Genomic DNA, 28,000 nt, shown 5'->3' with positions numbered 1-28,000 from the left:
AATTGGGTCCTTTGTCAACGTGGGAGACGCGAAAATGTGAAGTTTATTTTGAACCTGTCTGGAATTTGTATCACCGGGACAAGGTCTCCAGTTCATGGAATATTAAGTAACGGCTGTGAGGGGTTTGGTGAAACCTGTCTTACCATGATGCCAGGGGACAGCCAGTCCAAAACGGCTGCCATCGCCGCGGACGCGACGGTTGGAAACTGTCAAAACTGCTCTGTTTTGCATCAGGTCAGATCATCTCTCCATGACACAGGAGTTGATTAAAAAGTTGTTTCTCGTCTTTGTAAACTGAGCATTAAGTCTCCAACTGGTGTTACACGATCTGTGTGTTTTTATCTTAGCAGTTAATGTGAATGTTGTTGGTAATTATGAATTATGACAATATTCGGTCTTTGTTTTGTTTCGTTTCTCTGTGTCTCTCATTACAGAGCCTGACAGAATATGTGTCGTCATTTCTGGCACTCAAACAGAAGATATCAGTTTCTGAGTAAGTATGATAATTACCATGGTGGTGAAATTACTGAGATAGCTAGCTAAGTTGGACATTAGAAATACATTGTCTTTTGAAATAAGTTAAAATATTCAGGAAACAAACACATTTTGAAATGAGATTTGATTTTACGGAGCCCTGGGCAAGTATCAGGTGTGACTTTAACTACCTAAATTTAATATGAGCTAATAATCTGTGCTTACTGAATATGAATTTCCTCCCTGATGTTTCTTAATGTGTGTTGTCTATGGGACGTTGTCTAAGTAAAACGCTAAACACTGACTTAATGGGAAAAGTTTGACTTTTTATTTTAGAGTTTTTTCTGATTTAGAGTTTGTTTAATAAGAAAAATGTAGTCACACATCACCAACGATTATTGTGTAACTATGCTAACGTCAATCATTTCCCAACAAGCCAATGTTAATGGTATATAGCTACCTAAACATTAGTTTTAGCTTTTTGTCTGTTTGCTTTTTTCAATTATCTGTTAGTGTTTTCTTTGACAACTTCAAAATCTCCAAAGATATCATGTGTGAATTTACTTTTTTTTCTAACGCTCCATATACATTTTACAAATAAGAATTAGTTAAAGAAAAGAAAATCTTAGATTTTGATAATAAAGTCGTAGATCTATGAGAATAAAGACAACAAACATCACAAGATTAAAGTGGTAAAACTACGAGAACACAGGTGTAGATCTACGAGAATAACAGCTAAATATTATGAGATTAAACTTTACATTAAAAAAAAAAGTCACAGATTAGGACCGGAATGATGTACGATCAATGATGGCAGCCTATAATGTAGTCTGTAATCTGACACAACCTTCATGGGATGTTATGTCTAGTGGCGCACTGGTGGAGCAGTGTGGATCAGTGTGGATTAATGAAAAATAAAAACAATGAACAGTTTTCAGGTGGTAACGTGTTACATGACATTATAAATGAAATAATATCATCCAAAATATTGTTGGTAATTCATTATATTACTTTGGTGCTGCTAAAATGTATATTACTGTCACCCCCAACACTGTTTGCACACACTGTGTGGTCTTTATACCATGTGACCCAACTTTCCAGTCTTAATCTATGTACTTTTTTCCTCCTAAAATTACGAGTTTAATCTTGAAATATTTTATTCTCATAGATTTACGACTTCTATGTACGGCTTTATTCTTGAAATCTAAGCTTTTTTTAGTTAACATGGCCCTAATCCTCCTTTGTAACATGTTTATAATGGCAGCATCAATGAAAAAAATCTGATCCTTGTGTTGTAGTTTGTAAATGATTGGAAAAAAATCTTAATTGGAGAGGAGACTAACTCGGGGTTAAAAAAGAGTAACTCCTTCATGCTAAATTGCTTAAAGAATCTCAATATTCATCTTCCCTTGTAGTTCATGAAGACTAAATCATACAGGCGATGTGTTCTTTCTCGTTTCATGCAACAGTTCTTAATATGTTTTTTTGTAGTGACACGATCAGGCTTCAACAACAGCTGGAGGAGCTGCAGATCAGATTGGTTACTCTGGAGAAAAAGACGGCAGATTATGAATCTATGCAAGAAGAACTGAAGGAAAAGAAGGTATGCCCTCTCTCTGCAGAAGCTCATTTAAAGGCTGTTTCTGCTGATATTTATAATGAATCTGTCTCTTAATATTTGTGCTACAACATAAATTCTGCCTGGCCCACTTTGGTGTCTTTTGTTTGATTGTTTTTCTGCCATCATGCTGATATCCACACTGATTATTTTTCATAGGCTGCTCTTAAGGCCTATGTTCTGATGTCTGAAGAGATGGAAGAACTGAAGCAGCAAAACAGCAGGCTGGTGGCAGAGTAAGAGATAATTACGTCATAATTATGACAGTGCAGATAATGATAGTATATTATCTTTGTGGTAAAATGCTCACTCTTATTTCTCACTTCCTTTAGGAATAAGAAGCTTGAAGAGCGGCTCAAGGATTTGAAAGGTACTAGAATTCACATGCTGTAACTTTTATCAGTAAAGAGTTGCATATATTTTAAATACAGTTGTACTAATTTTTTTAAAAATGTATGAACAGCACCCCTGATTTTTTGTTACATTGTTTTTCAAACTCTTAGAATTGACAGAAACACACTTACTTGAAAATGCACAGCTGAAGAGGGAAAAGGCCGTGGTAGAAAATGATTTGCTGCTAACACAGGTAAGCAAAAAGTGCTCTACAAATACACTAAAGCCTTTGAATTTGCCGTTATCTTGAGAACCATCGTTCTTAGGAGCTTTTTATGCAGAATATATAGGCTAAATTAGATCAGTAAACTTCATAACCTTTGTCATTTTTAATTTTCACCTCTTCAGACATCTTTGAAGAAATCTCAGGCAAAAGCAGAACAAGTTGAAAAATTGATAGAGGAGAACGCCAGGACAACAAGCATGTAAGAACTTACACTTGGTTTCCAGATATGGTTTCTTAAATAGGACATCAATGAGTGTCATGTCTGTCTCTCTCCTGATGTGTTTCTTGTGTTATTTGTTATGAAACTTTGGTTAATTTTATGTTACATTCTGATTATCTATGGTTTGAGAAAATGATTTAAAACTACCGTAACTGTGCTAAAAGATCTCATGTTTTCTCATCAACAGAAAGAACAACCTTGAAAATAAAGTTAGACTGCTTGAAGGTTGGTATTGAAAATTTGGTTTCACACAATATAAAGAATGATATCATGTTCATAAGGATTCCTTGAATCCCTGTTGATAGGACAAAAATTGTTTGGTGGTTGAGCTGTACACGTTTTTGTGCTTATTTCAGACTCAGTTTGCGAACAGAATAATCAAATATCCCAGCTGACCGAAGTGAAGATCCTTCTAGAGAGAAATATTTATGACCTCCAGGTGCAGTAATGACCTTTTAATAAATAACAAATTGGTGGAAGTATTTTTCAGTAATATTGAACTGACCTTTTTTTGTGTATGACTTCAATTCATTTGCAGTTGAGACTGAGGAAACTGGAAAGAGAGCAGAGTAAAGGTAAACATCTAACAACTTTATGTACAAACACAGTGGTGCAAGGAATGCTTTTTTGTGGTCAGGTCCTGTTTCTTTTTGCAACAGCAGCATCTTTTCTGACTTAAAATTACAATTAAGTAAAATGTAAGCAATATCTGAATTATTTCTCGACAGATTATAGGAGCACATCAACTCAAGCAAGTGTACCTGAGGAGCCTAAAGTTGACAAAGGTATCCAGTCAGCTTCTCTTATTATTAATTACATTCATTTGAGGAACATGCTTGCATTAAATCTAAAAGCACATTGTTGTAATTTTTACTTTTGCTGTATGTGATTGTTTGTGTCTGTTTACCAGAAAAGATCCAGATGCTGCTACAGAGTTTGTGGGCATGTGTGGAACCTCAGCAGCAGCACTCTGCAAACCTGTTGCACTTACCTGGTAAGGCATCATTAAGCTGTCTTGTATATCTGTGCATTATCACTGACACAACTTTTGAATACTTTTGTTTTTTCAGTCGTCTTCAACCTTTTATCTTTTACTTCAACTTTTATTCCCTTATTTCAGAGACCAGGTCCAAGCAAGTTCTACCCTCCTCCCCACAAAAAAGACGGCACTCTCATCTGAGTCACGTGTCCCCGTCTGCTTCTCACAAGATCAGTGATGACAGTTACCCCATGCAGAGAAAAGCCAGTTCTACACAGTTAAAACCCTCTCCTCATGAGCAGAAAGCCATCGAGCAGCAACCATCTCTGCCGTCAACAGGTGCCAAGAAGCAAACTCCCAAAAAGACCAAGCGATTGTCCAAGGAACACAAAACTGAGGACTCATCTACTGACTTGGGCAGCTCTGAAATATCTGTTGGAGAGATAATGGCATTGTTCAAACCAATGCCTGCCTGCATTTCACCACTAGCAGATTTGGTGAGAATTCAGATGTGTTTCTTTTGAATGCTTTTTTAAAAATTACAGACTAATGTGTTTTTATTTACAATGTTAAGATGTGCAAGTTAGTGTGTTGAGATCTCGTCATGGAAGAGATGCACAATGCAAGAATTTTTAACATTATCACAATGAACGAACAAGCAAATGTAAAGGAAGCCACAGACAATAGAATGTAAAACCACTTCCTGTTAACAACCACTTCAAGACGTGTTAGTTTATTCTACAATATTTAAAATCTTCATTTGATCGTATTTTTGAATGACATTGTATTTGTATGTTATTGCAAATTACATCCGTGTTTTCTTTTTCTTTCTTTTGTTCAGGACACAGAGATGGAATCTATGGAGACAAATGATGGAGAAAAGGAAACTCCCAAAATGTCTGATGACTCTGTTCATCATCAACAAGATGAGTCCTTACCAGTCACAACATCGGTAACAAGCCACTGTCCACAATCATGTACAACATCAGAGGAAGAGGTGGTCTTGCCAGTGGTCGCAACACAGGAATTGGAACATATTTCCAATAAAGACGTGGGACAAAATGAGTTGAGTGGCATTACTGAAATGAAGGGCAAAAACAGCACTGATGCTGAGGAAATGCCTCTTCAAAAAGACACGCAGACCAAGCAGAAGCCAGCAACTGTGTGTTTAGTATCAGCAACTTCTTCTACTTCTTCTTCACCATCAGACATAACTTTGTTGGTTGAGGTTGTCTCGTTAACGACTGAAAGTCAGGAGCCATCCTGTGGTGTAAATCCCAGTAGCAGTGATGCCAAAAGCATCTCTCAAAGTGAAAATGCTGTAGGAACGGCAAAGGATGATCAGTCAGAGACAGCTTCAAAGATGGATGTAGACACAAGCGCTGGTGATGTATGCCCTGGTGGTGGAGAGTCACCTGGAGGATGTGATACAACTGTAATCTCTGAAGAAACTGGAGATGTACAACCAGTTACTTCCTCAACATTCACCGACTCTGTGAGAGACCCTGAGGATACAGTTGGTTCAGAAATGAAAGAAAGTCATCAGGGCTCTTGTGGTCTAGGACAGGGCAGTCAAGATGCCACAGTCTTTAAACCCCAGGAGAATACTGGCTGTCTTGGCAAGGACACAGATGTGCAAGACGATAAGCTCTATTTGTTAAGCAGCAGTGATGGCATCAGTAGTGTCTCAAATAAAATTGTTGAAGAGAGGGCTGAAAGTGACTCATCCATAAAACCTCTTGGTGAGGAAGAGGGGAATAAAGTGCAAGGAACTGGAGGAGTTGATGTTGCAGCTTCTACCTCAGAGTCAAATGGTGATAGTCAGCCTCAGTCTGCTCACAAGTCTTCACTGTTAAAAACGGAAGATGAAGAGTCCCATGCTGACCAGGAAGCTGCTCAAGCAAATGTTGAAACTCATTCAAAGAAGGATGTGGACATAGAGACAATTGATGGTGAAATACTAGCAGATCATGGGCCTTCCCTTTCTGACTCACAAGAGACTGTTAAATGTGAATCTGTGAAAGAAAATATACATTCTGTGTGCAGGCAGTTGAGTCCTTCGTGCCTGTTACCTAATGTAGAATTGCAGGCTCTGGAAACTCACCAAAGCCCAGAAAAATTAGATGTCGGGGTTAACATTGACCCCGTTTCAGAAAACACAAAAACTCCACAGGGTGTTTCCGATCTAAAAGAAGAAGGTGTCATTGAAAAAGCTATTGTCAAAGACTTGCCTCAGGATAGCATAGACGCAAGTAACCATAAAGTGAGCAGATATAACTTGCGCTCTGTTAGGTCCACTACCTCATCAAAGAGTTCTGCTGCCACAAATGGACAAAATAAATGTACAGAAATGCTTGAAAAACAAACCCCACATATGATAAGAGAGGGAATACCTAACTCAGTGGCAGGTTCAACTACCACTCAACCACCAGAATGGATCTGCGACGTTCGCTCCGAATTTGGCCCTCCACTCCCTCGTCTCCTAACGCCCGTAAGTACACCTCCGAAGGCGGGCAAGTCAATCAATCCAAGGCAGGCTATTGGTAAACTTTCATTTCCCTCGCCCATGGATAGAGTGGCTTCTCCTACCACTCCTGCCAAGGCCCACTCGACTCCAAACAGCCAGCAGCTGAATTCCTCATCTCTAAACAGTCCACTCCCTCCAAACGGAGTCCCCTCGTCACCACTTCAGTTCGGCTCTGCCACTCCAAAACATGCCGTGCCGGTTCCAGGTCGCTTGCCCTTGACGGCGATGCATTCTTCACCGTCATCTTCCTCCAGTCCCTCTCAGGAAAACTCCATGAGGATCCTTGACACCATGTACCCAGATCTCTCTGCGCATGCCCGAACTCTGAGCATTCTCAGAGGGAACGTCGGTCTCAGCATTTGTTCATCGGACAGTGGTACAGTCCCCACAACAACCGATAGTCAGATGTCGTGCTTTAAAACTATAAACTCCACTTCAACTGCCTTTACCAAGACTGAAATGAGAGCAGGAAAAAGACAGGCCATGAATATGCCTCAACCTAAAAGCAGCAAATGTCTCAGGCTAGATAACTGCTCTCCTAAGGTCAGTCGCGAGGTGGTGCCTGGTGAGGAAACCACCTCACCAGAGAAACCCGGGCTCAGTCTGCTTAAAAAAGAGACCACCGCTCCATCCATGGAATGTGGAGAACCTGCAGAGAAAAATCTTACAGGCAACTTTTTAAAGAAGATCGAAAACCAGTGTTTTGATCTGTTGCCTGTGATCCAGAGCCACCTGTTTGTTGGTAACTTGCCCAAGAAGCCTGTCCTGAGAGACGAGGAGAAGGAGGTGATCTCTGAGATTTGCCAAAGCAGCTTGGTGAGTATACTGGTTTATTAGGTTTATGTGTTGCATTTTTTCTCTCGTCATTTATCTACTGACTTAATATTGAGCCTCTGGTTCAGGCGATTTCTGTGAGTTTATTTGGTACTTGATTTTTAAATGCCTCATCTGCATAACTGAATCAAAGAAATAAGATCTTATCAGGCTTCATACAAGATTCTGTATGCAACATTCAGAGCATTAATATAGCAGCAAATCACTATTTGCTATGTAAAGATACAGTGGAGCAAGGGGCTCTACACATGTTGCGTTTTTTGCGCCCTCAAAATCATTGTTTTTAATGAAGACATGCAGCAGGCGGGTTCAAACGACGGAGCAATGCTGTCGCCGGCATGCATGCTTTCCTAAATGCCTATTTTTCAGGGTGCGACAGCTGCGCCCTGAGAAACTGAGTTCAACTTTTGGAGCAGAGCAGCACGCACCACATGTCATGACAGGGAACAACCAGCCACAGCCGATACACATCTTTCCCTTCTTCTGTAAATATCAGTCTGTGATAAATATGGAGAAGTTGATCATTTTAGTGCAGAGCTGCCAGAGCTTTACGTCTGTCCCATGGACAATAGACCTACACACAAACAGCACCTGGATGAAGATAAGCTCTGCACTTAGAATTTCAGGTAAATAGGCTATGATACGGTGCTTGTTACGGTTGCTCAGCAACACTAGACACAACCGGCTGCCACACTCTTGAAAGCTGGCACTTGACAAAAGACGAGAGAAGCTCCCAGTGCCCAACCTCGCGTTTTCGAGCCGGTTAAAGACGCATGTGTATGGCCCCTAATGGCGTCCTGAACAGAGAATAAAGTCCCACTACCTGTGTATGTGTGTTTTTATCCAAGCTTCTGTGAGGTTAGTTGTGTGCATGTGTGTATTCTGCTGGCTAGCTCCTTGCTGCCGCTTCGCACTTCACTCTCTCTGGTGTCCCCCTGGTTAACACCAATAGCTCTGTTAGCATTGTTGCTGTTGTTTAGAGCTGTATGTAGAGTTAGCACAGTTAGCTGCTAGCCCCTGGCTCCAATAACTCATATACTCTCAAAAACGCATAGAAACCCTTTAATAATATAATAATGACTTTATTAAGGAACATGAGAAAGATCCATGGTGTATTAAAACAAAATTGTATTGCTACAATAATTTTCGCTAAAAAATGTATTCTCATTTACAGAATTGGCTCTTTTCAATCCGTGCGTTAGTTCTGAACACCCCCTTTTTTGGTAAATTGCTTATGGTTTAATACAGACCAAGAAAGAGCCATGTGTCAGCAGTGTTTGTATGAAGGAAGTAAAGATATGAATGTAACAAGAGTAGTTCAAATAAAGCAAGCAAGTGGCTCCTCCGTAGCCTCCTGACAAAAAGTTTATATTTACAAAAACAAATGCTTGCCAGTAGCTCATAAAATGAAGTGTGTTGTTTTTGAAATCTCTGTCTGTGTGAAATTCATTTGTGTGCATGTTTTCTGACTTTCTCTTCATCTTAAGGCTGATGATATGATTTTGGCCATCCTGAATAAGCTGAAAGCAGAGAAACGAGATCTCAGCAGTAACTACATGCAGGCCCTCTGTAGAGTCCACACAGGGATCTGTAGACAGAAGAGAGACTGGGGGAAGGCTCTCATCCTGGCCCACAGCCTTCTCACAGAAGGTTAGCAATTTGTGTCATACTATAAGCCCTCACACACACTTGATACACCTGCACAGATACTTAAACATATTGTGGCCAACTAAGCTTTTTCTCTCAACTGTGAAGACTGTCTTTGTTGCACCCAGATGGTTTTTTTTCCATTTAAAGCCATTATACTTGTGACCTAAGGCACCACATTTAATGTTTTTTCTTAATTGTGTCTTCCCTACTGCAGATTTTCCAGACTCTGCTAAGCTGATTTTGTTCATGGCAACAACATGGCCCAGTGTTCTCTCCCACGGTGGTTTTCTATGCCAGGCAATACATACCGTCACAAAACTGAAAGCACCAGAAAACCTCCTCAGTTGCCTTTCAGCGTTCCTTGGTTGGGTGAAGGTGAAGTATTTGTAGAGATGGGGTTCTACGTTTGTCATGTTGTGTATATTTTACTTAAATGTAGCTTGTGTGATGTTTGTCCTCTGACTTTCAAAGGGAGTGACTGGGCAGGACGTTGCCATTTTATTTATTTACTTTAAATTTCAGATACTTTTGAGGGCATTTTTGCTTTATAGAGTGATGATTTCGAATTTGTGTCTTCGAAATGTTACTGTCTTTTTCACATCATCTTCTCCATCTGTTCTCTGTCAAATTAAGTTATGAGCACTCTAAAACATTATCTCTCTGTCCTGCTGCAGAATCCTCCCTGTGACATCGACATGCTGATCTCCAGAACACTATCTGACATGCGACCAGGGTCAAGCCTGGCTTTCATTAAACACAGTCGGTACGGGCATGACCTGGGGGCTGAGGCCTGGGAGCATGTCCTAGCACTGCAACTTCTTTGCACACACAAGAAGTGGAAGTGGACCTATGATAACCTATTGGGGTATGTTATTTCCATCGAACTGAAGCTATGGTGCCGAATGATTTTGAATTCATTCACAGTTTTCTTCCAAACAACATAAAATGTTTTTAGCAATAATAATATGTATTCTGTGCTAATGTGTTACTTTTGCTTTGACAGGAAGGAGTTGTGGCCACTAATGAACACTTGGGTGTCACAGCCCAGAGATCAAAAAGCACCCATCTCTGATGCGACTGTTGCCACTGTGCTCCGACTCATAGGTCAGTTGCTTTGCTAATTTACCTGTGCATTAACTATAACCTTATTTGTACTTAAATAATCACCATGCTGAGAATTTCATAGTCTTTTTGTTTTAAACAGGATACCTCGGTCAACTGGGAATCAAAGAGAAGTGTGTTCCCTCTGTGGTGACTGTCGCCAATGTCATCAACACGTTTGGTAGGCAGGGACAGACTGAAGGTATGAAATATGAAAACTTTGATTCAGTTTGGTTGTAACTAATACACAGTCTCTGTTGTGTGCTGAGTGCTGCCGGTTTCCCCCAGACATGTCATTCATTCATCATGATTTTTGAAACACAAATCTGATGTTTATCTTGTTCACATGTGGACACACAGCTACCTTCCTGTGTGTATTTAAAGGGGACCTATTATGCTCATTTGCTGGTTCATACTTGTATTTTGGGTTTTTACTTGAAAATGTTCATATGCTTTAATGTTCAAAAAACACATTTTCCTCATACCGTCTGTGCTGGAACATCTGTATTTAGCAGAGGTGGGGGACTTGAGTTACATGACTTGACTGGAGTCAGAATCAAAGTGCAAATTCGAGGAAGTGAAGCTTGCTCGACTAACACTGATGAAAGGCTCAACTTTGACTTGGCATTCATGACTTTAGACTTGAGATAGATGACTTGAAAAGACTTGGCTTTCCTTATTAAATATTTGTATTTTTCTATATATCAGGAAGTTCCATTTTGTTTTTGAAATATGACGACACATGTAGTATGTCGCAGCGGGGGAGGACCTTTCGGCTGATATTCATGCCCACTAAATGAGAGCTCTCTCCTCCTGCACAGCTCTCCTTGGAAGAATGGCAGTATTGCCCCATTTCCACCAAACACTGTCGGTATGGTACCTTTGAAACCAGAAGTAACCCTTCAGACATGGTACCTAGACTCTAGCGTTTCCACTACAAACCATACCCTTAAATGTGGGCAGGGTTGTTGTCACTCACTGCTCCAGCACTCGCTGTATTTCCTCCATTATCAGTCTGTACCTCGTTTATCATCCACAGAACAAGATTTCACGCCTATTTTAGAACAAATCAATACAGGCTGCAGTGAGAGTCTCTCTCCGTGGGATATTAAAAAATAGCAGCTTTGTGCATTTAGTCCTTCTCAGGCAGCTTGTGCATTGAGTAACATTATAAGTTAATGTTCCATCTTAAATATCCCGGCAGTCAGCCCAGTGATTTAGCCATTTTAATGCCAGGGCACGCCTCCATATCTGCAAATAATCCACTAAAACAAGTTCCCTTTTGACACTATTTTGCAAGGGCACAGTCGCTGCATCCTGAGCTTAGTGCTGCCTAGGATGATTATGATTCTGTGGTTTAGAGAAATACCAGCCACAAGCACCTTTCTTGCTTATCGCAGAATTATGATGGGTTTAGTCAGACCTTTCTCCAGCACTGGCACAGCGTGAGATAGGTGTGGTTATGCAAAACTATGTGTGCATACATACACCCTATTATTTGAAACTTTGGCCATGTTTAATACTGACATCAAACATTGTAAAATTAAATATGTGACAGAAAAATAAGGAAATGCATAATAGGTCCCCTTTAAGTAGATTCCAGTATTTATATCTCTACCTGGCATTTTAAAGAGTGTCAAGTGTGCCAAATACATTCAAGAATAAATGTAATGCTCTGACATCCTAATTTGAAAGAGAAAAGGCCATCCAGTGGATGTATTTTCATGAATCATATTGTCTTCTTTCCCCAGGTGTACCATGGGAGGTCCAGTTAGCAGCCGTCTACTGCATCTACGACCTGTCTCCCTGCAACCCCAAACAAGCCCTGGATGCCCTGGCAGAATGGAGAGGAGAAACATCTCAGAACGTCCCGCCTGCTGTCACTAGCTGCATTAACCAGTTAGCTTCTCTCTGCAGACAGGTAACGAGCTGAGAGAGATGCACATGCTGTACAAATCCACATTAGCATACATGTCAGTCTGTACCTATTTTAAACACGGGGTAAAAGAAAATCCCACGATGCACCTCAATGTTCATTTTAACTTTAACAGCCTACCTTGGGTGTGCACTCTAAGCTAGACTACACCCCATTTTGGTCACTTTCTAACACTGGTTTAAAGTAAGTTTTGTATTTGAATGTACTGTCAAAGACAGAAAATTTAGTTTTTTTGTTTGTTTTGTTTGTTGTTCGAATTAAAAGTTGTTCATATTGAACCAAATCATGTTGGCTTTGGTTCATTCTCTCCTCACCTGCCTCAGTGTAATATACTATAAAGCCATGAAATTGCTCTCTGTGGTTAAGATTTTCATATATTGACCTAATATGCATCTTCAACATTATGTGCGAATAACTTATGTACATCCTACACTTCTTGGAAAAAAACAGACTGCTGTTCATTGACACTCACGTTTAAAAAATGGTGAAAAGGGCAGCAATGGGGCTAATGATCCAGTCAAGTCACTACAACTATCAGGTTTTATTCTGCCCGCTCTGATCTGTGAAGAGAGGGGAAACACATATGAGCCATGATTTCCAGGGCTTGCCTTCAAAATAAAAGCCCCAAACCACATTTGAAACATTTTTGAAGTATTCTACCTAATACCAGTGTCAAGAAAACATGTAAGGGTCGTATCACTGAAATGTAAAATGATTGAATAGGACATTATTTTGATTTAAAAAGACAATATTTAAAAAATAAATCCTGGAGGAGAAAATGGTTTTAGGTAAGATTTAGACAGGAGTTTGGAGTTGTTTGCATGAGATGCACTTTTTTGCAACAACTTGTATTATTAAAAAAGTAAATAAATATTGCTAACTTTTTATACTGAAAAAATGGGAGGTACTTTTATTATTTTTTCTTCAGTTGAGATTAGGCCTATGTAAAAATCTTTTTGTTGTTTATTTTTTTAATATTTGCAATAAATTGTATTCAATCTAAAATGAGATGTTAGTGGTTATTGATCATGACAGGATCTAGCAAGATACCAGTGGTGCTAAGCTGTGTTCAAGAGAATAATGTGCATCATGTAAAAATATGATTTTGTGAATATTGTAAATATATTTGTGTAAATAAATTTACATTCCTTTGTAACTTTGTCTTCGGCGTGTTGTTTGATATGACAGGCTACTTAAGGAAATAAATAAAATAAAATGAAAAATGAAAGCAATAGTTTCCGGATTTCCGGTCTGAACGGTTACCTTGTTAACTTGACCCATGTTTGAGTCTCGAGGGGTGTGTTCAAAGATTTAAATCCCTCGCACATGCGCAGATGTTGATCCGTGCTGCTGGGTGCGCCATATTGGCTGGCTTACATGGGGAGTGGAGTTGGACAAGCCGCTCGAAAAACTAAACCAGTTTCTGAACATGAAGCATTTCGAGGATAACAAGTAAATTAGCACGGTAGGATTTATTTGTTTCCTCGAGTGCAAAGTGTTTAATTTGCCAAACTGCGCGCTCATTTCCCCGCGAAGAGGTGGTCGACAAACTCGAGTCCAATGGATCCCAGGACCGCTTGGATCCAGCCGGAGCAGAAGGGACCTGCCAGCTCTCTGTGGATGCACATTTGGGAAACCCCTCAGGGATTTGGAGCAAACTCCGGCATCGACAACCACCTCCACCACCAGCGCAACTTTGCGGCGCATAATGCGAACTCCACGGAGTCAAACGGCGAGTATGTGACAAATGCAGCGCTGCCGCCGGGGTGTGTGTTTGGGAAACTGCCGAAGCGAGACGGCGGCGGGGAGAGGGGGAATGTCCGGAGGAAGGGCTCCTTGTCACCGTCCTCGTCCTCTCTGGACTCGGAGGCCGAGAGCTCTTCGCCTTCCGGCTCGTCTCTGCAAATCGATAATTTGAACGTCGCAGAAGAGACCAGCCGGTTTTTACACTACGGCGAGCACGAGTTGAACGAGAACAATCTCAGACGGCAACATCCCCCTCCGCCTTTTCACACTGTTCAGCAACACTGTCGCAGCATGCAACAATCTGGCGGCCACACCCCCACCGGGATGAAAAATCAGCATGGGAACAAGCACCACCACTATCAGTCACACTCAGCCGGCCGCAGGAGGCATCTGAACCGGGCGAACACTTTCCACGGCATCAACCCGCTCCTGTCCTACGGCAGCAATGGACACCATGTAGACTCTTCGTGTAGCCTGTGGAAGACCAGGCGGTACAGCCCGGGTATCAATGGGTAAGGACATGAGGAGAGGTGTTTTTTTTTTTTTTTTAAAGGAGGGACTCTTACAGAAAGGTCAGGGGTTTGCAAAGGAATCCCACCAGGTCACCCAGCATAAGAGCAGAGGTATATGCACATTGTTTTCATGGATTAAAGGGGCATACTTTCAATAATCCTTTTCTCTGCATACATTGTAATTTACATGTGCATCTAGTTTTTAATTATCCGTTAGTCCTTCCAACAAAACTATGGCTGCATTTGATCAAAAATGTCTACTTTAATTGATTTAATGAGCATGTCAGTCATATTTATTTCATTTTATGTATTTATTTATTAGCAGTTTAAGTAGTTTTAAAATGCTTAAAGGTCTAGAGTGTAGGATTAGTGGCATCTAGTGGTGAAGTAGCAGAACTGCAACTTCTCCTTTATGCCAAGTGTGTAGGTACACGATGAAGCGAAAACACAAATAGACCTGTCTAGCGCCAGTTTTTGGTTTGTTGATTCTGGGCTACTGTAGAACAACATGGCAAACTCGGTGGAGAGGACCTGCTCTGTATATAGATATAAAGGGCAAATTCTAAGGTAAAGCAGATGCATTCTTTTCATTTCAGGTGATTATACACAAATTAAAACCTACCATTTCTGCCAATATATACCCCTAAATTCTACTCACTGTAAATATAAGTTAACTTGTAAGTGTCATTTTTAATTTTAGGCAAAAATCCATTTTCACATTATGTTCCAGTGCTCCAAACATTTCCCTTTGTGTATAACCAGCAGTATATAGTCTCCATAGGCCCAGGCTTAATACTTTCCATGCTTTACTTTTCTCAAACACATCAAGCAGTACTGCTTTCCCTCTTGTATACTGGTCCATGATCCCAGATGTCCTGTCTCCCTTGATTCCTTACAGTCTTCATGAAGAAATAGTGGACTTTTTCAACTTCATGTCGCCGCGACCGGAGGAGGAGGCCATGAGGAGAGATGTCGTGAACAGAATAGAAAATGTTATCAAGGACTTGTGGCCCACAGCACGGGTGAGTGTTTGTAGGCATGGAGAGCTGACTCAAGCTGTGAGTCCTGTCTGTGGGAGCAGTAATCCCTCTGACCTACACATAATGGGCGACCGTGACCTGTCTTTAGGTTTTTAATGAATTACTGGAGGTGTACGACAGTGCTTGGTTCATGAGGCCATGCTATCCGTTAGCCCTTTGCCCCATTCAGTAACATTGTTCAGATGTGCTGCTAATCATCCTGCAGCTTCCTGCTGCATCAAGAATTAAACTCAAAACCTTTTACATTAAAATTAAAATTGCAGTTGAAATTCACAAGTTCTCCATAGTAATACAAGTTCTCTCAGCATCATTACAATAGATGATTCAGACATTTAAATCAGTTTAAAAACGTGAGTGCTGATATTGTGTCAGAGATGATGAGTCAACCCTGGTCACTTTTAAGGTAAGTGGTAGTGTTGAGATGTGTAATGTGTCAGCTCAAGGCCCAGACACATCACACCAACATCAAAGAACAAGTGGTGACAAAGGTCGACTACTGCATTGCCTCAAGTCGCTTGTCTCGGCCAAAAAGTTGCACTTGAACGCACCGCAAAGACTACAGCCAAGGGCCATCTAGCACGTACGTTCAGCACCTGCGTGAGAGGAAATAACTCACCATACCAGCAGGCGGCAGTGGTCTGTATTCTTCTTTCAAAAAGGTTAACCTGGAATACTTAAAAAACGGATTCAAGACACTAGTTAGCCTGTTAGCACATTACCAACACAACTCAATGCTGAAGGAGTAAAGGGTATTTAGTGTGCACTAGCAAACAATAACACATAAAATGTACAAACCATTTTTTAAAGATTTTTTTTTAAGAATTGGCAGACAAGGGCTGAGTGGGCCAACAGTGGTGGACACACCGCAGAAACTAGAGTGGCAGACGCTTACCGATGGTACACTGTGGCTCACAAGGGCCTTGACAGTTGGCCAAGACAATACACATGAAAGCAGGCTCCACACATTTTACTTTAAAACACATCAGAATGCATTTCTACATCAGGATTATTCATTTCTACATCACGATTATTCATAAAGTTTTATTTATTATTAGCATATTCCATTTGATTTGCAGCTTCTGACATTATGTAATGTTGGTTTTTAATACACCATTTTAATTCTTCTTGTATTGACTTGAGTTTATTGCTTTGCAAAGCTGCCACGGGCTGTTTAAATCAATGTTATTGTCTCATATACTCGGCCGTCAGTGTGTCCTGAGGTTTACTGCACTTCACGTATCCTGTTTGGCCACGCTGTAGGCAGTCAACAGCCTAGTTTACACTGCATGTCCAAACACAGTTGGCCAGATGTAATCATTATTCATGTCGCTTGCACTCCCAAAGTAACATTAGTGAATTATTTTCCATCGAATGTTGCCAACAGGACGTTAGACAGAGTGTACTTTGTAACAAATAGCATTTTCTGTGAACATTGTAAACATTTTGAGCTAATCATAGCCCAGTGAAGTCCCACTGGGTCTCACTTTTCTCTGAAGACCAATTTGTGTTAGTAGCAGAAATGTTTAATTTTTTGTGGGCTTTGGTCCCTGACCAGAAAAAGTTTATTTAACTTTCAAGCTGTCATGAGACTACAGTCAGTATTAATATTTAATACCACTTTACAGAAATAAAACTGCACATGTTCCACAAAGACCGGCGTGTCATATTTGACCCAACAAGGCTTTTCATTGTGTTTAAAAGACTTCACACTAATGTGCAGAAGGATGTGCACACACATCTAAACTCAGAATTGACCTTGACAATTCAGTCTCAGTATGACAAACATATTTGTTTTGCCTTTGACACCATCTGCAGCATTTAATCTGTAGTTTTTGTATTGTTTTGAGAACTACTTGTGAAGATGGTACTAACACCTACTGCAGCTATTTGCTTGTTGCTAATAAGAGAAGACTGTTATCAAATTTATTATTACTCAAGTTTGTCTGTACAGGTCATGATGAGTCTACAAGTTTCACAAGAACCATAGTATGAAAGGATTACTGAACACTTCTATCTTTATTCTCTCCTGACCCGTTGCTCTGGTAGAAGAAAGCACAGAAACACAGCAGGCAGTAAACTTGCAGTATCAGTTTATTTAGTTTGATCCTACTCTCATTTGCAGTTAAAGCAATAATGTATAAGGCATAAAACACATTCAGGAGGGAGCTAGTCGAGCCAAAATGCCAACACACAAAGGTCAAACCAGCTAGACATGAGCTATTATATTAATAATGTGTTACAGCTTAAATCAGGCTTGTATTAATGTGTCTTGTGCTCTGCAGGTGGAGATATTTGGCAGCTTCAGTACAGGACTTTATCTTCCAACAAGGTAACATTTGTTTGTGTGTCTCGCACAGTCCGACCTTATATGGGCGAGTTTTGAAATGTCTCATTGACGTGCTAGTTTTTAGGAAGTTGGGGCATTATTTTAGGTGGAGTGTGTTCATGTTTATTTTTGTCTGAGAGCTTCAGTATTATAATACCTTGCAGTATTCAGTGTTGCTGCTCAGTGGTGAAATTACAACCCCATTTCTGAAAATGTATATTTTACTTTTCGTCATGGTGTTTTGTATACGGTGTTTCTGAAGGTCTTGTGGTTAAGAGGATTGCTGGAGGCAGGGCAAAAAGTTGATTTCAGTGTATTTGTTGTGCAAAGTAATAGCAGCAGTTAAATCATTTCCAAATGAAGCTGTTGGACTAATTTATCAGTCTAGCAATAATTACAGGGATCAGAGTGGGGGAAATAAGGCAGCTGTTTAATGTTATGATTAGCACTTATTCACTTAATACTCATTCATTTGGCCTCCATGATCAGCAACACTGATTATGAATTAGGACCACGTCTTAAAGATGACGACATCGTGAACGTATTCCCTGAAATGACTGCTTCCTCTTATGTTAATTCATCAGTGCACTTTGTATAATTACAGTCTGTGGGAAGAAACTTCATTGAGAAGTCGCCATGAAGCTTTTTTTCCAGTTGAAAAGACAGAAATATTGCTTCCCTGCAGCCTGCAGCTACTTTACCATTTCTTTTTTGTTTTATCTTGTTCTTCCAAAAGTCTTTATCTGTCAAATTGTCTCATTGTGCTTGCCTGAATTAGTTACACAACCTAAAACTAGCCCCCAATCTGATGTTTATAGTGACCTCTGCAACATTTTGCACTGTGTGTAGACAGAATATTTGGGAAATAAACTTTTCAAGATACCAAGTACTTTGTGTTTTTGTCCTCAGTGACATTGACTTGGTGGTGTTTGGAAAGTGGGACCATCCCCCACTGCAAGAACTGGAACAAGCCCTGAAGAAACACAACGTGGCGGGCCCATATCCCATCAAGGTCCTTGACAAAGCTACAGTAGGTCATCAGGAGAGAGCTGAGTGTCTTTTTACTTTGGCAACCCACACAGTTGGGTTTACAATATTAGATCCTCGTCAATGACATAACAGAAGAGGTTGTGTCAGTGTGTTATTGTGAATGATGAAATGTTGATCGGTTCACCTCCTTTTGGATTGATTCCCAATTGACTCTTTGACCTGTCCTCAGGTGCCAATCATTAAGCTTACTGACCATGAAACAGAGGTGAAAGTGGATATCAGCTTCAATGTAGAGACTGCTGTTAAAGCAGCACAGTTCATCAAAAGCTATCTCAAGGTAAACACTTGACATGAACACAAATGTTGCCTTTTTGTTTGTTTCTCATGTTTGTCATTTTGCTTGTTTTTAATGTTTGTCTTTTCTATCTTGTAGAAGTACACTGTTCTGCCACCTCTGATCTTCGTCCTGAAGCAGTTCCTGCTGCAGAGGGATCTGAATGAAGTCTTCACCGGAGGCATAAGCTCTTACAGCCTTATACTGATGGCCATCAGCTTCCTGCAGGTACATATATATCTACAAACAAGGCTTTTTTGTGTGTTAAACACTGCAAATTTTGTCAATATAATTATGACCGTTGTGTCAAGCTCCCCATATTAGGATTGTGTTACAGTCATTCCTCAAATTGCCACATCTGTGCACACAATTATAGAAAAGTATTAATATATTTAGCGATTTATAATTGAAATGGCATTGAAATACAGTGGAGACCATTTTAAGTAATCACAGTTACAGTGATCAACAGCTTATATGGATCATGGTCATTCCTAAACAAGTACTGTCTAAATGATTTGCCTGTAGTAATGAAGTTGTACCTTCAGTGTTCATTTGTGTCTTTTAATACATGACTACAAAGGCAAAAACTATTTCAAACTACGGTATTCCTATTTATTCATTTATATACTCCACTCCTATGGTACTTGCTTTGCAGTGAGTAACCTGTCTGCTTCCAGCTGGCTGTGTGCACATTAAAGTCATGATGGGAAAATGAGTCATTTTCTCTCCATGAAAAACGTCGTCTTCTCGAGGCTTATTACAAAATGAGAAACTGTCACGGCTGCGAGTGATAGATAAAGGAAACGAATGCCCACAGGGAAAGCACCTGTGGTTGAAGGTGTCCTTGCCAAGTTGGTTAATAATGGCCGGTCATGAAACGTCTCTGTGATGAAACGGCCTTTGATGAAATTCTGTGAATGTACAAATATCAATTAGGTGGTAATCTACATGAGAAATTGAAATAAAAGAAACATGATTATAATAATCATCCACTAAAAGCAAACAGTTTGACAGACAGACCGACGTTTTAAGAGGCTTCCACTGTAATTGCGATTTATAGCAGATTATGGATTTTGTGCTGCTTTTGTAAATGTACCACATAATTACATTCCCATTGTACTTTTGTTGAAAAAATTTCAGTTTTAAAAACAAAGGTTAGTGTTTTTATATAACTCTTCAGCATCTGAATGAATAACTTCAGTAGATCCACCAGTAGTTAATATTATTGATTGTCCAAGAGGCCAGTGGCACCGTATTAACATGTAATTTGGATGTGTGTGACAGAAGATCATTTTTATTTGTGGTGCACCGTTGTTTTATGCGTTCAGGATGCTGAAATTTCATTGTTTTAAACAAAATTTTGTGAGTGTGATGCATCAGATCATGTTCCATGTTATCGGCAAAATGCAGTGTCACTTGATACTTTAACAAATTATTACAAGTTTTAATGTTCCTGTTGTGCTGTCCATCAGGGAACTGATTTAACCTGGTTGAATTTGGTTACAAAGTTGGGTAGCTCTGTAGATAATGACTTCTCCTTGTTCTGCTAATCACAGTTACACCCTCGCATCGATACCCGACGTGCCAACATCAACCTGGGCATCCTCCTGATAGAGTTCTTTGAGCTGTATGGCCGCGATTTCAACTACATGAAGACCGGCATGCGGGTGAAGAATGGAGGGGCATACCTGTGCAAGGAGGAAATGCTCAAAGCCATGGGGAGTGGAAACAGGCCGTCCATGCTCTGCATAGAGGACCCCATACAGCCAGGTCAGATTGGAATTTGAATTAATGAATAAATGGAGAGTGACATGATCAATTCACCCATACATATAGAGAACAGAGAACCTGTTCTAGTTGTCTTATCCATCTGAATCATAAGCCTCCAAGCTTATCAATTCTTTTTATCAATGCTGGCATGTTTTTTCTGACAGCTGCGTAAAACAGTGAGTTAAAATTATGTGGCTATGCTGTGGAAACATGCAACAACAAAGCGTCCAAACTGACTTCATTTCACAAAGAAAGACAACAGTCTTGTTTCATGGCTTTGCAGTGCAGCAAACTAGGTGTCACATGCTATGCAGAAATGGGTCCTTGCGATGAATGAATTTACTACAGTAGCACTCCGGCAATAACAGCTTTGCGGCGCCTGCTTGTGCGTGTCTGAGACAGAGCTGCTTGTTTGTATGAGCTGAGCGTTTGTGTGTGAGGTGAATTGATGGCTCACACTAGGTAGTTGTAGTCTATCGTGAGACGGTGCCTGGGAGCAGGTGATGGATATGTTTTATGAGATGCACCACTGAGGACACAGACATTTCTTACACCAGGCATGTATAACATAGACCTGCTGATGTATAATCAAACTACGCTGGACCCATTTATGAGTCAGCTGTCACGTCTGCAGTGAAAGTCATGCACTTAACTGATAATTAGAGAATGGTATAATAACATTAGGCTTCATGATTAATGAAAGTCTCTCTCTGTCTGTCTCTAATGTCCTATGTTATAAGAACAGTATGGCTACACAGGCAGACTGAGCAGATATCTTTCTTAGACCAAGAAAAACTGAATAAAAATCTCTGTAGACCTACTTTTTTCCACACTGCAACTTGATCAGGAATTAATGAGGGAATCGCTGAAGAATCAGACTGATGGGAAGAATTTATAGTGGCATTGGTATCAATAAAATTTTATAAATTGCCACCCCTAGTGCAACATAGTAGCAAAGATTTATCATCCTCCCATTTGCATGGTAAAGCATGACAATTGGTTTTAAGATGGCAAAGAGCAAGGACTTATCAAAGTAGGTAAAAAGAAGCAAATGGATCACTGTAATTCAGTGAGACCGTTTTAAGTTCTTCTTTCAAACGTAGATGCATAGTTGCCAGTTTGTCATTATGTCACATTTGTGAGTAAAATTATCCCCATTTTATCTTGATTTGACTGACAAATCCTGCTCTGAATTTTTCACAGGGAACGACGTGGGCAGGAGTTCATACGGTGTCCTGCAAGTCAAGCAGGTGTTTGACTTTGCCTACATGGTGCTGAGTCATGGAGTGTCTCCGCTTGCACGTGCTTACCCCAACAAAGAGTACGACAGGTTGGTTTCTTCATGAAATAATTTCTTTGTTTTTGTTAAGTTTTTTTTTTTTTGTCAGCATTTGTTTTAGTTTATCTGCTAGATGGCGTCATAGACAACATCTCTTTGTGTTGCAGTACTTTAGGACGCATCATCAAAGTGAGCCCAGAGGTGCTGGCCTACAGGGACTGGACAATAAAGAAGTGGGGAGCCAAGCAGTATGCCAAGCTGGAGAACCATGGTAACTTTGTGGGAAGCTTTGTGGGTTTGCATCTACTTTGTAATATTTAGACTAGAGTTGTGTTTTGCGATGGCTCCAGACAAAGTGACAAAATGTTAGAATCAACTTTATGTGGTGAATATGCTGTCAAATGAGTTACAGTAGTATTCTGTTTGGTTCTAGATGTTGAGACCTGTGAGCAGGACCTCGCCAGGCTGATGCTGGTTTCTGTGGAGGATCAGAGAGACACTTCCTCCCCACTCAGTGCTGACTCCCCCTCACCTTCTCCAGTCTTCCTCCCCAGCCCTCAACACCACTCGTCATCATCATCGTCTGCATGTTCGCTCTCTTCCTCCTCCTCTGGAAGTGATATAGTAAGACCAAAGGATATTTTGGCCATTCAAACATTTACTAGATCAGTGACTCATTAGTTCACTGTGGTTCACAACCATTGTGGCAACACATGGGAAGAAAACTATTCCATACACAGGTGAAGTAACACTGTGTGTCTGTCTGTCTTTTACCAGGAGTCGGATTCCCCCCCGAGCAGTAATGCTGCTATCCAGCTCCACCCCCTCACCTTAGCCTCAGTCCATTCAGTAATCCAGATGGCTGCTGACCTGAGGGCCACACACCCAGCAGGCTTCATCCACACCACACCTCAGGTATGATTCAGAAAAGACATGAACTTGAACTAACATATTCTCAATTCAAACAGTTTAAAACCTATTAACTCTTTGAAAACAGACATCCTGCGGATCATTGTTTGTATGATCCGGTTTACAGTGATCTAAAATAAAAACCATAATAGTTAGGGAATTCATTATATTTGCAGCAGAAAGCTAAGGCTTCTGTCTTCCCGGTCATCACGTTACTTACTTGACCTTACATTCAGTGCAAACACGGTGACAACACATGGTGGCACCGGTATTTCTCCATTATGGCCTCAGGAGATCGTTGCTTGTATGATCCTGTTTAAATCGATCTAAAATTAAAACCATAGTAGCTAGAGAATTCATTATTTTTGCAGCAGAAAGCTAAGGCTTCTGTCTTCCCCATCATCACATTACGTTGCTTCACCTTAACCTTACATGCAGTGCAAATGTGACAATTCATGGTGGCACTGGTATTTCCCCTTAATGGCCACAGGAGATCATTGTTCACATAATCCAGTATATACATGTCAATCTAAAATAAAAACCATGATAGCTAGAACAGCAGAAAGCTAAGGCTTCTGTCTTCCATTTCATCATGTTGACGTTATAACATCACATGCAGTGCAAAACTGCGCTGTGGTGCCAAAGGAATGAATGATGAAACGTGATCAAAACGCCCTTGCATTCTGTTCATAAAAGTGAGCATATCTCAAAAACTAAATGTTCAAATAACTTATGGAGTGTTTGAAAATACAATGGTCTTGTTTCTGCATTTAAGAATGAATTAAGTCATTTATTTTGTAAAAATTTGATTAAATAAACATGTCTGATTTTGTGTATTTGTTTTAAACAATTGTTATATATGACATAATTTTAATACTTGTATCGATTTATTATGGATTTTTGACTAACCTAACCTTATCAGCTTAGGTATAGATTTTAGAGATACGAAGATGTTCCAAGAGATGGCATCAAAATAAGCAAAAATACCAATGGGGGCACTGGTGTAAGCTTTCTGTAGCAGAGGTCAAAGAGTTAACTTGGTACACAGATGTTTAATGTGGGCTTGGAAACTATGGCATTTCCCTTTTATCTTAAATATTTAAATGAAATTAAATTTGACAGGGAGGTCTGATTTTAATTCCCTCTGTTTCAAAAATTTACTCATGGTAGAATTCTCATTTATGTTCTGCTTGTTTTGTTTTCTAGGTCCAGATGTCTCTCCCAGAGAACCTAACCATCCCCTCGCTCTCTGATTGCCAGTTCTATCATGAAAATTCACCTTCAATCGGTGTTGTGCACCGCCACATGTCGCAAGCTGCACACATCTCCCAGCACACTAACTCCACAAGCCCTCTCCCCAGCCCCCTCCACCAGCTCCACCACCCTCAGATGGAAGGGCTGCATAGCCACACTTACACCATGAGATCCAATTCCCACGGCTCACTTGAGCCGCACAAACTTGGCTTCAAGCACAACCAAGGCGGCTGCCTCCGAGGTCAAAATCACTCTCAAGGTAACTTCAGTCCCCAGCGGCAGTTTGTTCCCCAGGGTCACAACACGACGCCGGGTTTCAGGAACCAGCAGCAGTACAACCGTAACACCTGGCGGCGCCGCAAGAGAGACAATCTTCCTGCTCTTAATCAGAGCAGATGAAAGACATGCATGACTTAACTGGCATTGTTTTTTTTCGAAGACCACACTGAGCTCATCATGAGTCTTGGTGTTGAGGAGCCTTTAAGGATTCATGATACACCCGTTTTTTAATTGGAGGCTCTTAGAAAGGCACCGACTGTGTGCTGGAATTCACGAGTCAATTTGTCTCCCCAAGGTGTCGAATGATTTATTTCTGCTAGCGAAGTGAAGCTACAAGGCTCTCGCACGTCAAGGAGCAATGTCAAAGGCCTAAGTCTTAACTGCTTGTTTTGTCACATTGGTCTGACAGTCAGAGGCCCTTCCTCTAAATTTGATGCACACCAGCACAGACTTTGAGTTGATCATCGTGATTCCCGGACTGGGTCGTCTCACGAGTGTCACTTTCCAACAGCTAAAGACAGGCTGGTTGGCTGAAGAGTTCGGTCAAGTATCGAGTCTCCATGCAACTTGAACACCTTCGAAAGCAGCATCATGTGCCATAGTACTGAACTGGTTTATCAAACCTGGTCTCTCGAAGTTTTGACTCTTACTGGGCCTTTCTGATCAGGTTTCGGGCTCATCTGGCCTTCTGAATGCAACTCCCTGTTGGCTCCGCTCTTGATTCAGAGCTCTCACAGCTTGGACTATCAACTACAAATTGTACTGTGGAGCGAAGCGAAGCACTACCTTTCTACCTATGCAGCGCAACGCTGACTTGATGTTTTTGGTGTGACGGCACAAACCGGACCTTGTCTTAAAGTGCTTAAACTGTGACGACTTGTATGAATGTACCAAGTGTTTCTTTTTTGTATGTTGGTCATATGTTCTCTTTTTTTGTCACTGAGGGCTTTTTTTTTGTTCACATTGGCACTACTATGTTTTGTTTTTGTAAACATTGCCACCTTATTTTGTTGTTTTTTTTGTTCATGTGCAATAATTGCTTTTATTTAATTTATTTCACATTTTAGTTTTATTTTAGGGGTTCTCCCCGTCATACGGTTGCTTTTTTTTAATTTCTAGACAACATCAATCTGTGCAATAGATGGATTTAAGGGCCTTGAAGGTGTGTGTGTGTGTGTGTGTGTGTGTGTGTGTGTGTGTGTGTGTGTGTGTGTGTGTGTGTGCACTCAGCTTTCCAGCAGACAGGAGAGCTATGGTAAAGCAACATGAGAAATGTGCCAAAAACGACATGAGGCCAACATTTTACATATTTAATTTACCATTTCATTATGATCACTTGAAATTTTTGCCAACTGCCTGTCCAAATGTTTTTCCACCATGACTCATATCACTCTGGTCAGTAGTTTGACTTTTATTTGGGTGCGTTTCCTCTCAATAGACTGTAGGCTGTACTGAAGAAATGCGCCCTTACATAGAGTTTACTCATGTCATTTCAAAAATAGTTGGTGCTACTTATTACCAGCAAAGTGCTTTTTTTCTGCCTTATATCTCCTTTGATTCTGTTAAAGCAACAGGTTAACTGCCTTCTTAAATGACCAAATTTGCCCTTTTTCCAGTACAAAGCCAGCTTTCTGTTTATTTCTACGAGCACTGCCAGGTTTACTTGGCTTTTATTTTTACACCCAGCTTCTAGATGTACGCTCCAGGAGTTGACTCCTACTGCAGCCAATGATTGTTAACATTAACATCATGTCACTTTTTTTTCAGAGGTCATAATTATAAAAGGCAAGAGGTTGTTACATTTCACAGGGATTCTCCTCTTCTATATTTAAAGTCAGTATTTCTACATCTTGTAAGACAAGGTTTCAAAGCTACATAATTTACACAGCAATCCGAAAGAAGACTTGAGCGTGGAATGTCACAGATTCACCATTACTGGAGTTTTGGTAGAGCCATTCACAAAACCAAAATTTGGTAGAGGTTGTATGTTTTAAAAGTCTGTCCTTACTGTAACACTCTGCACACCAGTCTAATTGAATTAACACGATACTGTAAGCATTGCACCCTCGTTTTCAGTGCCGCTTTTATTAAGCTGTTTAGAGGACGATCATTGGGTTGTTACATCGCATAGCCACGAACCAAATTCCCAGCTCAGATGTGTGTAATTAAGGATGGGTTATGTGTAAATGACTGACATATAGATGTATACCTTGTTTTTTTTATGTAAGTTTTTCTATTTTTTTAATAAACATTTTAAAACTCCACTTACAGTTTAGTGTGTATGTTTATATGTGTTTTTAATGTGCTCAGTCTACTCTAATGTTGGCCAGTACATTGTGGCCTGAAGGAATACCTCACCCATAAAATAATCATTTGTGTATCAATTACTCACCCTGGGTTACATTGAAGTTGTGAAGAAAACTTCTTGCATGCTTTTACAGTGAACGAAGAATCCAAAAATGTTCTTTCTTGCTGAATTGAAGTCATAGGTGTCTGTGATTAACAACAAAATGATATCAAACATCCATTTACAAGCTCTCACACAATTTCTGTAGTATAAGACAAGGCTCATTTACTCAGTTGTATGCTGAGATCTTCCCAAACACACATTTTCGTAAAAGATTACTACTTAATACTGAAGTGAAAGTGAAACTTTGCTATGCTCTCTTTAAAGCCAGACTCCACTATCAAAAACAGTAACAATACTGTGTTATGGAAGTACTGAGCATACGACTGGATAACTGAGACTTGGATTATACGAGTTGTGTGAGAGTTTGTTAACAGATTTTTTTTATATAGTTTTGCTGTTAAACATGGTCCCCTTTGACCAAATTTAATTTTTTCAGTTTTTGGATTCTTCGTCCACAGTGGGAGAAAGCGAGATAAACAAAGCTTTCCTCACAAATTCAGTGTATCACAGGGTCAGTATTCTATAAATGATGAAAAGGAAATTTTTATGTGGCAAAACACAAAAGATGTATTTGACGTGATTTCACTTTATTGTCAAAGAAATTCTAAAATAATTGTGTTGAGGCCCAGGATGTACACTATTTCATATTAATACACATAAATACAAAACTACAGAACAACATTTAACCAAACAACAGAAGCACACTACAAACGCCACAGATCATCCACGATACATTGTGGAACTAACAGTACCATGGGAGGCTGCAGTTGGGGAAGCTTATGAACGCAAAAGCCGTGGCTGGCGTACCCAGGTGCTCCCTGTAGAGTTTGGGTGTAGAGAATTTGTAGCCACATCATCAACCAGGCTTATGAAGAGTATGGGGGTTCGAGGGCAGGCCTTCTGACAAGCCATCAAGTCACTATCAGAGGCTGCTGAGCAAAGCAGCAATTGGCTTTGGATGAAGAGGAAGGACCCCAATCCATCTGCAACATGAGGGGTAAAAGCGGAGGGGGGCACACCTGGGACGCCAGATGTCACCGCTGAGCCCCCTGTAGGTGTCGTGGGCCTATTCACGAAACACCAATGAAGGAGGGTGCCCTTCTGATGATCCCTGATCACCCCACTCAAGACACAAGACACCAGGCAAGTGCTGATTAATCTTAGGGACTGTAACAAGTCCTATAAGCTCAACT

General features: G+C 40.4%; 2 protein-coding genes across 2 annotated transcripts; both read left to right on the top strand.

Moving 5' to 3' along the window:
• Nucleotides 1-33: 33 nt before the first annotated feature.
• Nucleotides 34-13,079, top strand: ice1 (KIAA0947-like (H. sapiens)). Its single transcript, XM_050047580.1, has 20 exons — nucleotides 34-234; nucleotides 435-493; nucleotides 1,966-2,077; nucleotides 2,252-2,328; nucleotides 2,425-2,462; nucleotides 2,596-2,678; nucleotides 2,834-2,910; nucleotides 3,119-3,156; nucleotides 3,288-3,370; nucleotides 3,470-3,506; nucleotides 3,660-3,716; nucleotides 3,842-3,925; nucleotides 4,052-4,407; nucleotides 4,752-7,253; nucleotides 8,759-8,921; nucleotides 9,136-9,296; nucleotides 9,596-9,786; nucleotides 9,925-10,025; nucleotides 10,126-10,224; nucleotides 11,774-13,079. The coding sequence occupies exons 1-20, from the start codon at nucleotides 145-147 to the stop codon at nucleotides 11,953-11,955; spliced, it is 4,590 nt and encodes a 1,529-aa protein (XP_049903537.1). The 5' UTR covers nucleotides 34-144; the 3' UTR covers nucleotides 11,956-13,079.
• Nucleotides 13,080-13,315: 236 nt separating this feature from the next.
• Nucleotides 13,316-25,620, top strand: LOC126392275 (terminal nucleotidyltransferase 4A-like). The gene is made up of 12 exons (XM_050047598.1): nucleotides 13,316-14,216; nucleotides 15,115-15,238; nucleotides 17,539-17,585; nucleotides 18,492-18,612; nucleotides 18,802-18,909; nucleotides 19,006-19,134; nucleotides 20,463-20,676; nucleotides 21,880-22,006; nucleotides 22,123-22,226; nucleotides 22,389-22,579; nucleotides 22,733-22,870; nucleotides 24,071-25,620. The coding sequence occupies exons 1-12, from the start codon at nucleotides 13,519-13,521 to the stop codon at nucleotides 24,515-24,517; spliced, it is 2,448 nt and encodes an 815-aa protein (XP_049903555.1). The 5' UTR covers nucleotides 13,316-13,518; the 3' UTR covers nucleotides 24,518-25,620.
• Nucleotides 25,621-28,000: the final 2,380 nt, after the last annotated feature.

Source organism: Epinephelus moara, chromosome 6 (genome assembly GCF_006386435.1).
Source record: "Epinephelus moara isolate mb chromosome 6, YSFRI_EMoa_1.0, whole genome shotgun sequence".
NCBI classification, from domain to species: Eukaryota; Metazoa; Chordata; class Actinopteri; order Perciformes; family Serranidae; genus Epinephelus; species Epinephelus moara.
Note: the sequence above shows the minus strand (reverse complement) of the source record. Positions and strands in the feature narration are given on the sequence as shown.

What these genes read in the sequence shown, in the direction of transcription:
- ice1 (XM_050047580.1), top strand. Translation starts at nt 145, where the DNA reads ATGATGCCAGGGGACAGCCAGTCCAAAACGGCTGCCATCGCCGCGGAC. An exon ending in CGTTCCTTGGTTGGGTGAAG is followed by an intron (nt 9,297 to 9,595) that starts GTGAAGTATTTG and finishes GTCCTGCTGCAG; the next exon opens with AATCCTCCCTGTGACATCGA. An exon ending in TAGGCAGGGACAGACTGAAG is followed by an intron (nt 10,225 to 11,773) that starts GTATGAAATATG and finishes TTCTTTCCCCAG; the next exon opens with GTGTACCATGGGAGGTCCAG.
- LOC126392275 (XM_050047598.1), top strand. Translation starts at nt 13,519, where the DNA reads ATGGATCCCAGGACCGCTTGGATCCAGCCGGAGCAGAAGGGACCTGCC. An exon ending in CCCAACAAAGAGTACGACAG is followed by an intron (nt 22,007 to 22,122) that starts GTTGGTTTCTTC and finishes TTTGTGTTGCAG; the next exon opens with TACTTTAGGACGCATCATCA. An exon ending in CCTCCTCTGGAAGTGATATA is followed by an intron (nt 22,580 to 22,732) that starts GTAAGACCAAAG and finishes GTCTTTTACCAG; the next exon opens with GAGTCGGATTCCCCCCCGAG.